This window comes from Martes martes, assembly GCF_963455335.1.
Source record: "Martes martes genome assembly, chromosome: 7".
NCBI classification, from domain to species: domain Eukaryota; kingdom Metazoa; phylum Chordata; class Mammalia; order Carnivora; family Mustelidae; genus Martes; species Martes martes.
The window spans coordinates 61,690,373-61,709,647 of record NC_137894.1 but is presented as its reverse complement, the minus strand read 5'-3'; the positions used below and the strand labels follow the sequence as shown (position 1 = coordinate 61,709,647).

The 19,275-nt window shown below is 41.4% G+C and overlaps 1 protein-coding gene across 1 annotated transcript in view; it reads left to right on the top strand.

The window, feature by feature from the left end:
- Window positions 1–17,919, top strand: part of TTBK2 (tau tubulin kinase 2) — a gene marked incomplete at its 3' end in the record, with an annotated part of 156,831 nt that extends 138,912 nt beyond the window's left edge. The window contains exons 13-15 of the mRNA XM_080809583.1: window positions 889–1,477; window positions 12,722–13,995; window positions 17,457–17,919. Of these exons, the coding sequence (XP_080665709.1) occupies window positions 889–1,477; window positions 12,722–13,995; window positions 17,457–17,919 (2,326 nt within the window). The remainder of the gene's footprint in view (window positions 1–888; window positions 1,478–12,721; window positions 13,996–17,456) is intronic.
- Between the last annotated feature and the right edge of the window lie 1,356 nt (window positions 17,920–19,275).

Below are 19,275 nucleotides of genomic sequence, written 5' to 3'. Positions count from 1 at the left end.
AGAATGGAACTAAAAAGAGAGTCCCTGCTGTGGGAAGAGCTGAGAAATAAGAGTTGAGAGAACAGAAGTAATCTAAGAAAATGAACTCAAGCCAGAACCTAGAATGAGTAGGAAACCATTGAAGGAACTGAAGCACCTAATTACAAACTTGGAAAGGAAAAAACATATCATTTAAACTGCTGCCCTGAAGAAGAGAATGGTTCGTAGAAGCAAGTGCAGCCGAATGGTCATACTGTCGCCTGACCCTCAGGTAGCAGAGGTTCATATACCATGTTGACTGCCTTCTAAGCCACCTAAACAGGCAGTATACCTTGAAGCTTCCCCCACGCCACATCCACACCCCCCACCACTGGGTGCCCCACGTGTACATAGTGGGCTGCACCTGCTTGAACAGGCATAGTGGCTCTTCTTAAAAGTTCTGCCTTTGAAGTTCCCTTGAATGAGTCTACATTTATGTACATCTCTGAAGACAAAACACGTAAAGCATCTGCCTAGCTTCTCCATTTCCTTTCCTATACTAGCTTCTTCATTTCCTTTTGTAGGGCTTCTGATGAGGCAAAATTCCCTTGGCTCAGCTCTGCCTCAGTCCCCCACAGAGAGCAGAGGGCCATGTGATTGAATTGGCTAGAAAAGGTCTACGAGATCCCATAAGTCAACCTGATTAGGCTTGTACCCTGCCCTGCAGCAGGAGAGCCATCTTTCCCCCATGGGTTCCATCTTCCAAAACCGGGTGGAGAAGAACATTAGCGGCCTGTGAAACTTTCCTTATGCTTTATTTATATATTATTCTCTCCTCCGTGTGTGAATCTTACTTCTGTATAGAGCTTATAAGTTACATAAAAAATATTTTCCTAGAGCAGTTGAGTAACTTCTCTCTCTTTTTTTAAGCTTGGAGAAAATGCAGAAAGATTCCAGTGCAGGCAAGGAATCTGTTCTCCCTTCTCTGCTTCATAAGCCTTGTGTTCCCGCCGTGTCCCGTACTGACCACATCTGGCACTATGATGAGGAATATCTTCCAGATGCTTCAAAGCCTGCCTCTGCCAACACCCCTGAACAGGCAGATGGCGGTGCCAGCAATGGATTTATAGCAGTTAACTTGAGCTCCTGCAAGCAGGAGGTTGATTCCAAAGAATGGGTGATTGTGGACAAGGAGCAGGACCTTCGGGATTTTAGGACAAATGAGGCTTTAGGTCATAAAACAACTGGAAGCCCTTCTGATGAGGAGCCTGAAGTCCTTCAAGTCCTAGAGGAATCACCTCAAGATGAGAAGCTCCTACTGGGTCCTTGGGCAGAAAGCAATCACTTACAGAAAGAACCCTCAGGTGTGGTCTTAGCACTTTCTGGAGAATGCCCTGCCACCGCTGCCTCGGAACAGTATACGGATCGGCTGGAACTCCAGGCAGGGACTGCCGGCCAGTTTGCTGCAGTGACACCCACGAGTCCCATGGAGGCGCAAGCAGAAGGACCCCTCACAGCGGTAAGAGATTTGTTCCAGTTATTTTTCTGTTACCCACTCAAGGTGCTGTTAAAAAAGAACAAACAGTTGATCAACTAAGATTGATCAGCAGATGCCTAGGTTTGGCACATGGAGATAGGGAGTGATGTCTAGACTAACTTCTCTAGTCAGTCATCCAGTATGAAATTTCTCAAAACAAATGAGCTTTTCTGTCAAGATAGCAACTGAACACATGAAGTGTCATTATAACCTAATTTCAGAATAACATTTATAATTAGACCACAGGAGCTATCTATGCATTTGTCTATGACTTTAAGAATTTGTAATTCTAGAGATTTTGAATCTTATAAATCTGGTGAGGAAGGCATATGTGGTTTGTACTTCATAGGCTAGGCCTGATTCTCTTTGTTGCTTTTTTTTTTTTTTTTTTTTTGTAATCTCCACACAGAAATTTGTCATATTTTACATTCCTCTTAAATAGTAGTTTTCCAGCTTTGATGTCCATTGTTTAAAACACAGAGTTCTGGCCTCTCTTCCAGAACTTCTGCTTCAATAGGTCTGAGATAGAGTGAGCCCAGGAGTCTGCATTTTAACAAGTAGCTGAGAGCAGTTGTTGATGAATGTCTTTTGCAAAGGAGCATTTTGAAGAAACTGTACTCTTTACTCTCAGTTTGGACATTCAGCTGGAGACACCTGTTACCCTTTTATTATCAGTGAGCAATGATGCCCCCAGGACTGTGAGCCGCAGGAGCCCCGGGCAAAGCCAAACATGCAGGCAGTAAGGAACTGTGTACACAGATCTTTGGCACCAGCCCGAGGGCAGGTACATCTGTCCTTACATGGGTAGAAGTACCAGACTTCCTTAAATTCCCTAATCATGTAGCAGCCATGTCTTCCACCTCACCAGAAACAGCATTGTTCCCCAAGCTGAAATGTTTCTTATTAGAACACAATTCCAAATGCAGGTGTGAAACAGTGAGAAAAGATGACAAAATTTGATTTTGTGTATAGCTCTGTAGGAATTCATCTGCACTTCAGCATAGGAAAATAAATGCCTGCCTCATTCTTCATCAGAGTTGGTCTTTCCTTCTTTTTCAGGACTGTTTCGTACAGTTACACAGGTTGTTCACTGAATAAAGCGGCATAGCCAAGGGAGGAAGTAGGGGCTGAAATCTAGCCCTAACATTGCTAACCAAACTGTGCATCTTTGTGTGGCTCTGTTTCCTCTTTGAGGAGCATCCTTTTTCAAATTGTACACAGTAACCTATGGACTAGAGGCAGGTCCAGCCACCTCCCTCCCCTCCCCTTAACACACTTTCCTCCCACCCTTCCTCTTTCCTATTTCATTCTTTCTTTCCATCTTCCCACATTCAGTTCTTCTTTTCTCTGACTCTGTCCTACTGTACATTCACTGCCACTCAAGCGTTTTTCCAACCGTTTTCTGGTGTGCTTCCCTGCAAAGAGGCTTTCTACAGCTTTGGCTCCACTTCTCCTTGTAGCTTTTGCCTTTTCCCATCAGTAGTATTTTATCCACAAAGATTGTTCTCATGGTTCTATTATGCTGCCTGCAGCATTTTTTCTGTCAGGTTATTGAAAGACTTGTATTCATATATTTGATATTATAAGTTCAACCTTATTTTCAGGTATCTTTAAATAAAAGCATTTTTTAATTAATTATTTTTATTAACATGTAATGTATTATTTGCCCCAGGGGTACAGGTCTGTGAATTGTCAGGCTAACACACTTCACAGCACTCACTATATCACATACCCTCCCCAATGTCCATAACCCAACCACCCTCTCCATACCCATACCTCCATACCCTCTCCATACCTCCCTCCAGCAACCCTCAGTTTGTTTTGTGAGATTAAGAGTTTCTTATGGTTTGTCTCCCTCCCGATCCCATTTTGTTTCATTTTTTCCTTCCTTACCCCCCAAACCCCTTGCCCTGACTCTCAAATTCCTCTTATCAGAGAGATCATATGATAATTGTCTTTCTCTGATTGACTTATTTTGCTCAGCATAATACCGTCTAGTTCTAAATAAAAACATCTTTCTTAACTGAAGGTCTCCAAAGAAATAACACCTACATCATTTGTATATTTATGTCTAAGGTAATAAACCTACCATTTCCTTCACTTGGGCAGGGATTAAAAATATATTTATCTTGATTCTCTTCTTGAGGCTTAAATTCAGAGTTTACTTTTACGAAACAGACATTATTATTTCCCTGATTTACTACAGACACATTAAATAGGGAGTACGGCCAATTAATCTCTCCCTATCTTTTACAACTCTGATTATATGTTCTAGCTTGGATGATATGCTAAACCATATTACTGGGCTATCTGAGTATTTTTTTTTTATCTGAGCATTTTAAATTAAGACATACTCTGATGGAAAACACTTTGTTAGTTTGTATCTTTTTCACTCAGGCTTATTTCTCTTTTATGAAGGGAAAGTATATTGATGTCTTAAAATATTTAAGAGCTATAAAAATGGGCAAAGCAAAAGTTTATCTGTATTATAGTCATAGTTGGCATAATAAACTAACCGATGAGTTTTAGCACCCTCTAGTTCTCTTTATGTCTTAGTACAGATTCATGAGCCGTCGTTAGGTCTTCCCTTATCCCTACACATGAAACCACTGATTATCAAATAGCATGTGTAAACTTTTTAGATAATATATTCTGAAAGATGGATAAATTTGCTAGATTTGAAAGAAGTTGTTTTGGGGCTCTACTGGAAATTAAGGGTTTTTCCTTGGGTAAACAGTATTGAAATTGACCCACTGTCAATCATTTCTAAAAAGATGCTAAGCAACACAGATTTACAGGAAGTAAATAAGACCAACCTTTGGCTTACAGAACAAATATTATGTTTTGATTAGAAAATGCAGAGACAAAATTAAGAGAGCATAAGTGAACAAGGGTAGAGAAGAAAAAATGAACTGCTTTCAAAAGAGGTCTAACAACTCGTCCAGAATGGCAGGAGCTGTAGGGCAGAATATGACCAGTTTTATGTGACCTTGGGTAATCACTGTTGGTAGGGAGAAGGTTGAATTTGAAAAGTAATGTAGAAGTGGAAGACATCTTTCTTAGCGGGTACCAAGGCAGATTGTACCACATGGTCTCTTGGTTCTAGATGGTCATTTAGAAAGCCAGTGTTTCATTTTAATGTTACCTTTGGAAGCTGTATAAATGTGACTGGGAAATAATAACACCACGAATATGTTACCTGTTGCTGTGTAACAAATTACCCCAAACTTAGCAGCTTTAAACAACACAGTTATTTCACCCTGTTTCTCAGGGTTAAGAGTGCAAGAATGGCTCAGTCTGATGGTTCTGGCTCAGGGTCTTTCATGAGGTTGCTGTCAAGCTGTCACCTAGGATTGAAATCATTGTAAGGTTCATCCGGGATGGGAAGATCCCCTTCCAGGCACACTCTGTGGTTATTGGCCAGAGGCTTCAGTTCCTCTCCATTCTTGTCATGGCAGCTGGCTTTCGCACAGACTGAGGAGAGAAGGAGGCAGAGATAGGGGGAGAGATGGGGTGGTAGAGTGAATAGGACTCCACCATGATGGAAACCATAGTTTCTTTTATAACTTTATCTCGGAAGGGGCACACCAGCACTTCGTGGGTCTGTTGGACACGTGGACCAACTCTGTTACAGTGTGGAAGGGACTAGACAAGGGTATGAATACCAGGAGGCAGAGGTCATTGGGGCCATCAGAGAGACTGGCTGCCATATTAATCTTATGTTTATATTTCACAGAATACATTCATATTTGATCCTAACAGCAACTCTGTGTAGCAAGCAGAGGGAATATTGTCCTTTTTTGCACTGATGACACAAAACCGTAGGACAGTGAGATCATCTGTAAAGAGGCAGATGGCTACTGGAGTAGACTCTGTTATGTTCCCACACCAGGGGATTATCAACATCCTGAAGGAATTTTCTCATTGACTTATTTCTTAGACATTGAGAAGAAGAAAGAGGGTGTACAATAATCCACACAGGGAACAGGACAGGGAGAAAGGGAGTCATGTAATTTTTTTTGTGTGTGTGATCTATCTGGTAGTCAACATGTATTAAGAGGATTCCTCTGACTGACTTACAGCAGTACCAATCCCAGTTCTATGAAAATGAGATCAGCAGTGATTGCATTGCCTTAGTCCTCTTCTTTTCATTCCTTCAGTTCTATTAGTTGTCTCCTAAGTTCCAGGCTTTACTCAGGGATAATCAGTTGGCACCTTAAAGAGCATGAAGTGATTCTAGTGGACCTGTGTACACAAACGAGGACACAGGCGGACATGCCTAGGACTAAGGAGTGCGATATCAGGGGGTTTTTATTATCAAAACTTTTCTCTTTTTTTACGATGAAAACTGAAATTTTGAAAATACACTACCTTCATAATTGGAGAGGAAATAAAAATTAAAAATCTTTTCCTGGGAAGATTAAGGTGCACTTCGGGCGCCTGGGTGGCTCAGACGGTTAAGCGTCTGCCTTCGGCTCGGGTCATGATCCCAGGGTCCTGGGATCGAGCCCCACATCGAGTTCCCTGCTTGGCGGGAAGCCTGCTTCTCCCTCTCCACTTCCCCTGCTTGTATGCCCTCTCTGGCTGTCTGTCTCTGTTAAATAAATAAATAAAGTCTTTAAAAAAAAAAGATTAAGGTGCACTTCAAAAGTAAGAGGGCTCTGAAGGATGAATTAGTTTGCTGGAAAGAGATGCAGGGATATCAGGCAGAGAACACAGTATGTACAGAGACATAGAAGAGTTCAGAGTTTAAATGAGTGATCTAGAATCTAAGTGCCCTTTTCTTAGGACAAAGGAAAAAGGCTGAAGAAGAGCTACAGAAGGTAAGGTGATAACGGGGATTCACCTGCTCTGCTGAGCTGTGTGGGCTGTGGGACAAGAAACTGCCAGAATTGAGGGTGGGGAATAACATGCTATTTGGGAGCTGAGTGGGGGAAATGGGCTGGGGCAGCAGCCAGTGAAACTTTGGCATTAATTCAAGCAAATACGATGAGCGATTGAACTGTGAAAATTGCAGTGAGAACTTGAGAGACATTTTAGTGGTACGACTCATTTGAAATAGTAGTTTCATGTGGTTTCCCCAGTGAAATGGGTTCCAATGGCTGTTTGGAGCCCTTGTATAAATTAGAGGGACTACTCAGAGCCTCCACTGAAGAAAGGAATGATCCATGTGATGTATTAATAGTATAGTTTAGTCATGTGAAAAGGTAAAGACTTCCTGGAATAACTTGAAATGGATTTTGCAGGAGAAATCTGTATTTCTGCATGTACCTTGACTGGGGAGTGGCCACATGTCCTCTGTCTGACCACGGATACCTATTTTTGATCTGGAAAATTTGGTCACTGTAATGATAGAAAAGTTTTGTTTGTATGCGATTACACCTCTGAAATTATCTGTGACAGTGTAATTCAGTCTACGAACAGAAAGGACCAGAAATTGGATGGCCTGATTTGGGAAGTAAAGGAAGCCCTTTTGTGAAGTGTTCAAGTAACAGGCTGGACTATCCTTTGGGAGAGGCTCCATGGAAAGGACCCAGGCATCCAGTGATGCAGTCTCATGTTCATTAGTTATCAGGCCTTTACTATGTATCAAGTACTGCACTAGACATCAAAGAATTCAAAGCCCATGAGTCTCCTTGCTGCTTTCAAGAGTCTTCAGGCTAATAAAGGGAAACTGTCTTAAGTGTTAGAGATGCTATGATAGAAATCTGTAGGTTATGAAAGTTGGGAATAGTTGAACAAGATTCAAACCTGAAGTGTCTTCCAGTATTGCATGTGAAGGGGCTTGAAAACGGACTGTGAATCCTGTAGCTGTATATGTGATGTGTAATCACTGGCCAGCCAAAAATATTTTTATTTTAGTCTGTCTTTTCTGTGACTTCTAATCTTTGGGTGTGAGTTCTGGCTTGCTTATGATTTTTAGCATCCCCACAAAATTCTTAGAGTTTCCAATCCCACTAAATACACTGTTACTATTGATGATGAGTGACTGTCTCTGAGGAGTGGGAAAACAGGAAAGAGAAAAAGCAGCTTCTACTTTTTGTTTAATTAGGTCTTGAGGCTTCAGGTTTTCACGTTTCTCCACCTATGTAGCAGACTGCTGCCTGCTCCTGCCAAGTCACACTACAGCAACATCTTCAATGATAGTGCCCAGCATAAATGTGGTCAGAGTAAGCAATAGGGGTTAAGAGTAAGAGAGTGGGACATTCTCTTAGCATGTAGGGGCTCTTATCATTCAAATGTTATCATTGCTGTGTGCTCTCTAGAAATAAAAACTTGATACATTAAAAACATGGTTCAATACTAGTATTTTAGTTTTATTCATAATTTTCCACAGTTGTATAAAGTATCACACAAAGATGCTTTAAACAAAAGAAGTCTTTGAATGGCTCAAAGAAATGTAAATGTTTAAAATTTAAGTTTTTTTGGGCGCCTGGGTGGCTCGGTTGGTTAAGCCACTGCCTTCGGCTGAGGTCATGATCCCAGAATTCCGGGATCATGTCCCACATCAGGCTCCCACGTCTGTGGGGAGTCTGCTTCTCCCCTTTCATGTTCTCTCTCTCTCAAAATAAATAATAAATAAATAAATAAATAATTTAAGTTTTTTAATAGACTAGGAATGTGTTCATATAACTATTGTTCTTGGCAACAGTAGGAACCACTAAATTATTCTACTACCTATATCTCATAAAGTATTTGTCAAAAAAACAAAATGAGATCTAGATATTTCACAAATCACATACCCTTTATTTGGAAGAGAGGTTGTTTGGTACCAATGTTGAATTCCCAGAGTTTTTATTATCTTACTAACATTACAGCCCTTGAATGAGATGAAAGTTAAAAGGGTATTTATAAGTTAAATGTACATAATAACTAGTTTGCAGTCTGTTGTCTCTTGCTATATGGCCAGTCATAAACATGGGATAACGATAAATAATGAGGCTGCTTTATCTGAACTAAACAGTAATGAGACTGATGTTAGTCAATCTGAGTAGTAGGCATTAGTAAAACTAATATTAAAGAAATGGAAAATGCCAAGGTCATTTTCTAGTTCTATAAAAAGGTGTTACCTTATACAGTTAGAGAACAGAAGAAAGGACTTGAGTGAATTCATGCCTTTATGAGATGTTTGTAAATTATAGAAATTAAAGATATAAAAAATGCATATGGCTTACTGGCAGATCATTGATTTAGTCCAATTGTAAAGTGTCCCAGTGTGGGAATTGCTTTCAAATCTTACAGTCTAAGGTTAGGGAGGTTATTTTCAGGGGCGCCTGGGTAGCTCAGTCATTAAGCGTCTGCCTTCGGCTCAGGTCATGATCCCAGGGTCTTGGGATCAAGCCCCTCATCAGCCTCCCTGCTCAGCGGGAAGCCTGCTTCTCCTCTCCCACTTCCCCCTGCTTGTGTTCCCTCTCTCACTGTCTCTCTCTGTGTCAAATAAATAAATAAAATCTTCAATAAATAAATAAAAAAAATTTTAAAGATTTTTAAAAAGGAAGTTATTTTCAGCTATACTTAGAATTAGTCTTCCTTTTTCTACATTTAGCTATTGTTCTTTGGTTTTTCTCCTTTTATCTTGTCAGATAATATTTTTGCAGACTCTTCTGGACTTCATTTGAGTATAGTGTATGTGGTGGGCTATGTATGATATACATGATTTTCAAAACCCTTCGGTCCTATCCTTGACTTTTTTGAACCTTTTTTTTTTTTCTCATTTGTGAAATTTGTGTAAAAAATAGCACCCATTTGAAATGTAGGGCAGATATGAAATCGAATTAGTAAAAATGGTTTTAAGAATATTTTAGAAACTTAAGGTGCTATAGAAATATTATATGAGAGTATATTTTGCAGTTCATCATAATTGCTCAGAATCTTTTTCAAGAAAAATTCAGGCAGAATATCATTTCTGTGTACAAGATTGTCACCCCTTTGGGATGCCTGGGTGGCTCAGTCGGTTAATTAAGCAGCTGCCTTTAGCTCGGGTTGTGATTGTGATCCTGGGGTCCTGGGATCAAGTCCTACATCGGGCTCCTTGCTCAGTGGGGAGCCTGCTTCTCTCTCTGCCTCTGCCTGCCTCTCTGCCTGCTTGTGCTCTCTCTCTGACAAAAAAATAAATAAAATCTAAAAAAATTTTTAAAAGATTGTCACCCCTTTTGTCATACCACACACACACCCTTTTTTAAAAAAGATTATTTATTTATTTATTTATTTATTTGACACAGAGAGAGAGAGAGAGAGATCACAAGTAGGCAGAGAGACAGGCAGAGGGAGGAGGGTAGGCAGGCTCTCTGCTGAGCAGAGAGCCCGATGTGGGGCTCAATCCCAGGGCACTGAGACCATGATCCAAGCCGAAGGCAGAGGCTTAACCCACTGAGCCACCCAGGTGGCCACGCACACACACCCTTTTATATCCTGAATCTAAGATGAGTTAAACTCAGAAGTGCATGGATTCCCTAGCTCCAATCTTTAAAGAGCGGTAAACTATTACTTGTGTTAACACTGCTAACTTTATTTTGGCTGATGTTTTGGAATTACATATAATAATGAAGTGACTTTTGGTGTATTTTCAATGTAAGTCGAGTCATCTCACTTGTTATTTGGCATTTTATAACTTCGTAACTGATTTTCTTAGCACCATCACTCTCAGGTCTTAAAAATTACATTTTGAATAGTAAGTAACTATACATGTTAGGTTTCAATATGATTTTTAAAATATAGTAGGAAATCGACATCTGCATGAATATATTTTAGAATAATGAAAGAGATATAGGTGTGAGGTGACTTCCTGGAGGGCAACAGCACCACTAGAACTTACTCCCTTTTCCCGAAGGTCATTATAGGTCTGGGCTTATTGTAAGAATTCACGTCTGAACCCAAACAGCCTGTCTTTATTCAATTAACCCGACAGATCCTCAGGATACTGGTACTATCCAGGAGCTATTTCAGGACATGAGTTAGGTGTTTTCTCCTGGGCTGGTCTTAGGATAAGCTTTACATGTTCGTAAACCTAACTGTATTCCTGACACACAGAGAAACAGATTGAGACAATATCTCTGACTCTGGAACAACACCGATTTCTTGATGTCTGTAGACTAAGGTGGGGTCTAAGCATAATCTCCCACAACAGTTCCAAATTCATTTTGCTTTGAATTCAGACCAATTTCCGTAGTTTTCCTAGAACTAAATTGGCTTCGTGAAGCAATTTGGTTTATTTCCTTTCTCAAAAATGCTTTTTTTCCATACCAGTTTATGTAGTTGATATTTGCTGACTCCTTATGTATCACTTTTGTTTTCTTACACGTTACTTTTTTTTCCCTTTCAAATATTTTATTTATTTATTTATTTATTTGAGAGCGAGAAAGAGAGAGTGTGCAAGGGGGAGGGTCAAAGGGAGAAGAGACTCCTTGCTGAGCAGGGAGGCTGATGCGAGATTCAATCCTGTAACTCCAGGATCATGACCTGAGCTGAAGGCAGTCACTTAACCAACCGAGCCACCCAGATGGCCTCTTACATGTTATTTTTAACAAATGTGAAAATGTAGAAACTTCAGGAGTCTTAAGGTAGGACATTCTATTTTTTTTTTAATATTTTATTGATTTATTTGACAGAGGGAGAGATCACAAGTAGGCAGAGAGGCAGGCAGAGAGAGAGGAGGAAGCAGGCTCCCCATGGAGCAGAGAGCCTGATGCGGGGCTTGATCCTAGGACCCTGAGATCATGACCTGAGCCGAAGGCAGAGGCTTTAACCCACTGAGCCACCCAGGTGCCCCTGGGACATTCTTGATATTGAATCTCTCTCTCTTCTTTTTTTTTATTGTGTTCAGTTAGCCACTGTATAGTACATAGTTCTTGATGTAGTGTTCGGTGATCCATTAGTTAAGTATAACACCCAGTGCTCATCATAGCACGTGTGCTCCTTAATACCCATCACCCTGTTACCCCACCTCTCTACCCCCTCCCCTCTGAAACCCCCAGATTGTTTCTTAGGGTCCATAGTCTCTCTTGGTTCATCTCTCTCTGATTTGTCCCTCTTTGGCTTTTCCTCCCTTCCCCTATGGTCCTCCCTGCTATTCCTTATGTTCCACATATGAGTGAAACCATATGATAATTGTCTTTCTCTGCTTGGCTTACTTCACATAGAATTAAATGACCTCAGTGGAAGGATGGTAGAATTTAATATATCATAGGCTTGACCTTAAAAAATTAAAGAAGATAATGAAACATTAGGAAACGTCTTTCTTTGTATGGCTTTGCTTGTATATTCCTAACATTGATTGATAGGAGTTATGGGAAACAAACAAAATGCATGTAAATCTGGAATTTTTAAATGTACAATAATTTGCCAGTAATTTTTTTCCCCTGTAATCCTTTATCTGGATTCTGGCAGAAAATAGCTGGCACACTCAAGGAGACTTGGAGAGAATTTACTGAGAAGAGCTTTTTACAGATGGGTGGGAAGAGTTAAGAGAACTAACAGAAGCATCAGTGGAGGGAGCCATTTCTATCTTGAGTCCTGTGGGAGGAGGAAGAGGGAATAAAAGCTAGCAGAGGGGCCATACCATAGCAGCTGTGGTCAGAAGTGGTAGACTGTAGCCACTACCAAAGCTGCTGTCCCTTGGGCAAGATGCAGAGAGAATTAATACCCAGACCTGGGGGCGCCGGGTGGCACAGTTGGTTGAGCGTCTGACTCTTTATTTCGGCTCAGGTCATGATCTCAGGGTCCTGCTATTGAACCCCATGTTGGGGTTCCCTCACTCATCACAGAGTCTGCATGTCCTTCTCCCTCTGCTCCTCCTCCTCTCTCTCTCTCCCTCTCTCTCTCTCTCACTCTTATAAATAAATAAATAAATCTCTTTGAAAATACTAATAATACCCAGACCTTTCTCTTCTCCAGCTCTGATGCTCTGTTGGTGCTGCCCTTTGAGCAAACCCAGCCGGAAATCTGAAGGCGAGGGAGCCTGGGTCGTGCAGTCTGGAGAAGTCAGTGTTGTAGAGCACAGAGTAGGCTAAAGAAGAGGCAGGGATGAGCCTGGAGGGAGACTGTTTTATACAGTTCATGGGTGGGAGAGCTTGAGCATCATGTACTTTGATTTAAATATGAGTTGGGCAGACCTGGTCAATATCTGTGTTCCTCTTACAGATTAGAATTTGACGTGTGAAATTTCAAATCATGCATCTTCAGTATATTCCACATTATTGCATAACACTTTTTCTCCTGTCTCTCCAGATTACAATTCCTAGACCCTCTGTGGCATCCACACAGTCAACTTCAGGAAGCTTTCACTATGGTCAACAGCAAGAGAAGAAGGACCTTCAGCCTGTGGAACCCACTGTGGAACTTTACTCTCCAAAGGAGAACTTCTCTGGCCTGGTTGGAACAGAAGGTGAACCTCCTAGTGGAGGAAGCAGAACAGACTTGGGGCTGCAGATAGATCATACTGGTCATGACTTGTTACCCAATATTAGAGAGTGTAACAAATCTCAAGATCTAGGACCAAAAGACCATCCTGACCATAAAAGACTGGCTTTGAGAGAACTTGAGAGTCTCCCTAGGGAAACTGAAGAGAAAAGCAATCTTCTAGGGTCAGATAATGAAGACGAGAAGTTAAGTAAAGGGCAGCATTATATTGAGATCGCCTCCCTTCCAGGAGACTTGGTAACTGTGGAAAGAGATCACTCAGCTACCACTGAACCTCTTGATGTGGCAAAGACACGCACTTTTAGTGTAGTGCCAAATCAAGACAAAAATCATGAGATAATGAAGCTTCTGGAGGTTGAAACTTCAGAAGTTTCTTCACGAGTCATTGACCCACATGTTGAAGGACAGATAGGTCAGGTGGCAGCAATGCAAAAAGGTAAGCCGTCGAAGGATGATGATGTCAGGAGTACAGACTTGCCAGGTCAGCAGGGAGACCTGTCTACATTTTTGCACCAAGAGGGTAAGAGAGAGAAAATGGCCCCTAGAAATGGGGAATTATTTCATTGTGTTTCCGAGAGCGAACATTGTCCCCCATCCCGGAAGGACGTGATCAGGTCATCCTTTGTAACTAGACACAGCCGAATCCCTGTTTTAGCCCAAGAGATAGACTCAACTTTTGAATCATCCTCTCCAGTCTCCGCAAAAGAAAAGCTCCTCCAAAAGAAAGCTTATCAGCCAGACCTCGTCAGGCTTCTGGTGGAAAAAAGGCAACTCAAGTCTTTCCTTGGGGATCTCTCAAGTGCCTCTGATAAATTGCTGGAGGAGAGACTAGCCACTGTTCCCACCCCCTTTTCTGAGGAGGAGGTCTTTTCTCCCTTTTCAAGACTGGCTGTAGACTCACACCTGAGCAGATCAGCCGAAGACAGCTTTCTGTCACCCATCATCTCCCAGTCCAGAAAGAGCAAAATCCCAAGGCCAGTTTCATGGGTCAACACAGATCAAGTCAGTAGTGCAACTTCAGCTCAGTTCTTGCCTCGGCCACCACCAGGAAAGCCTCCCACGAGGCCTGGAGTGGAAGCCAGGTAAGGCTCTGTGTTCTCACTCTGTTAAGTGTGTAATGTTCTCTCTGTGTCTGCTTGATTATGTTACGTCAGTGGTCTCATTTCTCTGTTGCCTGCTTCTGATTATCTGTTGCCTTCACTGCCTTCCCCAAGCTTTGTAGGCCAGTATAGAAGAAGGGGTCGTACTGATCCAAGTAAACTCTTAGCGCTCCCTCTCTCTAGCATTGTGACCCTCAGCTTCTGCATCCATAAAATAGGTCTTATATTTGCCTTGTGGTTTGGGGAGGATCAAATATGGTTGTGTACATGTAGAGCTTTGTGCTGGGTTTAATTGGCATGCAACCAAGGTCATTTCTCTTCTAGTCCATTTTAACTAGATATTCAGTAATTTTCCAGCTTTTTCTAGTCCAAATCCCATTATAAGAGATGTCATTATGATGTCAAATTCTAGTGAAAAAGACTGTGTCCATAATTTGATGAATGGGTCCTGGTCACAGTGCTCTTTATCTGATTATAATGAAGTAAACAAACACAAAAACCCTATAGGCAGTTTCCCTTAGGTCTGATGATACATATAGGCATACATAATAAAAGTATTACTTCAATATTTACTATATGGTATACTTGTTAATTGAAGTATTGTTGTGTAGAGTTGACCATAGGGTGATTATATTTTAAAGAAGAGGGGAAGCTATTGGGAGGTGATAAGCCAGTTAAGAGTGCTTTCGTTGGAGAGTGATTACTCATTCCACAGACTAAAATGGTCTCAACCCTGTTAGAAGAATGAGAAAAAGAATGGCCTTTGAACAAAAACCAGGTGAAAATCAAAATACATGAAGACTTAGCCTATTCTAGATAGTACAACAATATGGATTATTGTTATGGATTCTGAAGTGTATTAAAGTGAGAGTCTATCTTTATCATTACCCAGCAGAACTTGCTCCCCTTAGGTAAGGTTAACTCTGAGTTGCCATAGGGTTTCAGGTTCAAGGGTAACTAAACATTGGATCTGAAGTGCCAGTGGGACTAGACTCCTACAGGAAGCATGATGATGAGTAAACAGCAGTCATTTGAGACAGTTTAGAAAGGTGATTCCATGAACAGTAGCGACACATCCCCTCTTCCTTCTGCTTGTCCTCTGTACTTAGTAGAGATGGTGTCATTTGTGGCTTGAGCTGCTTTGGACTTCAGCAAACAAATCTTGGTTATCATTTATTACTTAGCATTTTATGAGTCCCTTAAAAGTAGCACTTGGTAACCAAGCCAGGCGTGTGGCATTGTGTCACAGAGCTGACCAGCCTGGACTTCATCTGGGAATTCAGGGGTCACTCAACTCTCCCACATAGGTCCTGGCACAGAAGAATTATTTTATTCCATTCTTCTGACTTTACTATAACATCCATGAGGGTAGGTTTAACCAGAAGGAGTTTCATCATGTCAGAATAAGTAGATGGTGGAAAAGGAGGAAGAGAGAAAATTCAGAGAAAAAAACAGTAGCTTGCTGACCCATGACGGTGATGATGGCTATTTATGCCCCTGCATCCTGCAGCTGCTAATATGACCTTGCAAGTTCTTCTCCCACTTCCTTCCATAAGGAGTGGCATGTCAGCAGTTGAAAGTTTTGTTTGTTTGTTTGTTTAATTTATTTGAGAGAGGGTGAGTGAGCATGAGCGGGGGCAGAGGGAGAGGGAGAAGCAGACTCCCACTGGGCACAGAGCCTGTCACAGGGCTTGACTCGGGGCTCGATCCCAGGACTCCAGGATCATAACCTGAGCTGAAGGCAGACACTTAACTGACTGAGCCATCCAGGCCCCCCAGCAGTTTGATGTTTAAATTCTTTAACTGAGTGGGTTTTAGGCTGAGACAGAAAGAATTTAGGCCAGAGGATAACTGATATTCATATGAATATTCTCTAGATGTAGAATTCTAGGGCCCAAGTTCTGTTGCCAGTAAGACAGGGCAGTCAGTCTCCAAACCCAGCTCTCTTGAATCTCAAACCATTGTCAGAGACAGACACTGAAGCCCAGAGAAACCAGTGACTATGCTTTCCTTTTGCAAAGTGTTAAATGAGGTTGAAATAATACTTTGATCTGTAGTTCCTGATGTTGGTTGAGTGTACTTCACATTGTGAGATTTAATGTCTGCATATACACATGCCAGATTTCTGTCTTGGAGCCTTATACAAAATGGTTTACTCTCTCTCATAACTTAACTAACATGCTAGAGATGTTTCATTAAGTTGATCCTAAAATTAGAAAAACAAACAAGGCCAGGGTGCCTGGCTAGCTCAGTCAGAAGAGTGTGCAGCTCTTCTTCTTGGGGTCATGAGTTCAAGCCCCGTATTGGGTATACAGATTACTTAAATAAATGAATAAAAAATTAAAAGAAGAGGAAGAGCAAACGTGCCATAGGAGAAAGGGACCGACAACATTTAAGTCCTTCTGAATGGCAGCCAGCCAGCTAAATACTTTACTTGAGCCATTATTCTTGGCTGCCCAGTAATCTTGGGAGGTAGGTAACATTCCCATTAAAAGCTAGGAGAGGTGATGTGCACTGCTGGTGAGGATGTGATTTATGCAGCAACTATGGAAAACAGTATGGAATTCCCTCAAAAAATGAAAAATGGAACTACCATCCAATCCAGTAATTTCACAGCTGGGTATTTTCCCAAAGAAAACAAAACACTAATCTGAAAAGATATATGCACCCAGGTTTATAGCAGCATTATTTACAATAGCCAGGATATGGAAGCAACATGTCTATTGATGGATGAATGGGCAAAAATGTAGGGGGTGTGTGTGTACATGTAATAGAATATTGCTCAGCCATAAAAAAGAATGAAATCTTGCCATTTACGTCATGGACAGACTTAGAGGGTATTGTACTAAGTGAAATTAAAGAAAGACAAATACCAAGTACATATAAGTGAATTCATACAGTAATTTCACACTTACATGTGAAATCTAAAAACACAAAATGAACAAGCAAGCAAACAGAAACAGACTCATAAATACAGAGAACAGCCCGCTGGTTGCCAGAGGGGAGTAGGGTGGGAGGGGTGGGCGAAATAGGTGAAGGGTGGGGAGTAAGAGGTATGAACTTTGAGTTATAGAATAAGTCGTAGGGATGGGAAGTATAGCAAAGAGAATATAGTCACTGATACTGTAATAAATTTGTACAGTGACAGTAACAAAATTTATCATGGTGAACATTGTTAATGTTTAGAATTGTGAAATCGACGACGTGCTGTATGCCTGAAATTAACACAACATTGTGTGTCAGCTGTACTTCACTTTTGAAGAAAAAAAAAAAAAAAGATGTTAAGTAATTTGTCCAGGCTCATGCAAGTGGTGTGTGAAAGAGTAACTCTGTTTCCAGTGTTTGCTGACTTGACTCACCTTATACACATTATCATTAGAACACTTTGACTTTCTGGATGCCTTTGGGTTAAAATGAAAAGAATTCTTGTCTGTTCTTTTAAGGCTCCGCAGATATAAAGTCCTAGGGAGTAGCAATTCTGACTCAGACCTGTTCTCCCGCCTGGCCCAAATTCTTCAAAATGGATCTCAGAAGCCCCGGGGCACTCCTCAGTGCAAGAGTCCAGGATCACCCCACAATCCAAAAACACCACCCAAGAGTCCAGTTGTCCCCCGCAGAAGTCCCAGTGCCTCTCCTCGAAGCTCTTCCTTGCCTCGCACGTCTAGCTCCTCGCCATCCAGGGCTGCCCGGCCCCACCATGACCAGAGGAGTTCGTCCCCGCATCTGGGGAGAAGCAAGTCCCCTCCCAGCCACTCAGGATCTTCCTCCTCCAGGAGGTCCTGCCAACAGGAGCACTGCAAACCCAGCAAGAATGGCCTGAAGGGATCCAGCAGCCTCCACCACCACTCAGCCAGCACTAAAGCCCCCCCCGGGAAGAGTAAGTCAGCCACTAAACTCAGCAGGTAGAAGCCGGGCTGCATCTCTGTGAAAGGTGTGAGATCTTCCTCCTCAGCCTGATGCATGTGTGTCCCTGTACTGTCTATTTAAACAATCAGTGTTGATCTTCTCTTACAAAAGAGAGTAACATGATAAATTATTTATAAGAAGACATAAATTTATGATAAGGAATTACCTAAGGCAGGCAGCAAGCAGATCAGGAATCAATGCCTTTGCATAGGAAGGGGCAATCCAGCAACATCCAAGGGGGAGATTAAAGGAACTCTCATTTTTCAGCTGCCTTTGAAACAAAAGAGTTGAAGGTAGGAAATGGAATGGAATTTTAAGGGGTTCGGCCTGGTTTTTTTTAAGGCATTGCTCAAAGATTATATAGCAAAAATGAAATTTGTTGTTTTAATATTTTCGTTCAAAACTTCCCAACCTTGGAGAGTCAGAAATGCTCCAGTAGGAGGATATATAACGAGTCTGCTGCTGAGGAGCCAGTGCCCGTGTACACACGGCTCATGTGTTTATTCGTGTACTGGGAGTTCACACCTTGACTTTGCCTCACTCCTACTATCCTCCCTGTATTTCACGGTTTTTAAAATTAGAGTATCTCCCCGGCATCAATCTCCCTTCTCTTACTTTAACAGTACATTCTAATATGCTTTTAGCAGCACATGCTGAAAATTTCCAATCCAGTTGTGTGTGGTATTTTTTTTTTTTTAGTCCCCTAATATTTTTCTGTGGAACAGAAAAAAGTAACAGTTCACAGTTCTTAACTCAGTATATTTTTATTGTGAAAAAGAACTACTGAAACTTAGATAAAGGAAGGAGAAGCTGAAACAGAGCCTACTGCACAGGTGTTAGCACGTTAGGGACAGAGGGACAGAGTGGGGTGAACACCCTTCAAGACAAAAGAACCCTCTTCCCCTCCATTTCCTCCTTGTGGAAGGAAGACCGACCAGAGTAGACCTTGCTTTCTTAGGTCTTCTGGATACTGACTGTTTCCAATATCAACCTCCAAGATGATACCAGGGAAGTCCGATGCTGTGGAATGTGACTTTATGCTCTTAGAGATTTAGAAAGAAAAACAGAAATTAGGTACGTTGTTGAGGCTTATAGTCCTCAAACTTTGTATTTTATATACGTTTAGCCAATAAGGAATGAGTATCTGGGGAAATAAATTTAGGCTCAATATCTATCTTTTACTGTTTTATTACTGCTTCTCCTATGCTTTAGTTTGAATGTTTGGGCTTTTGGACCTGATTTCCTTGTAACCTCAATTTATAAAGCTGCGAGGAGGAGCGTGTTTGTTCTCATTTCAGTCTTCTGCTAACAGGAATCAGGCAAAAGTAAATTATGCTAGATTTTTCCAATGGGCTC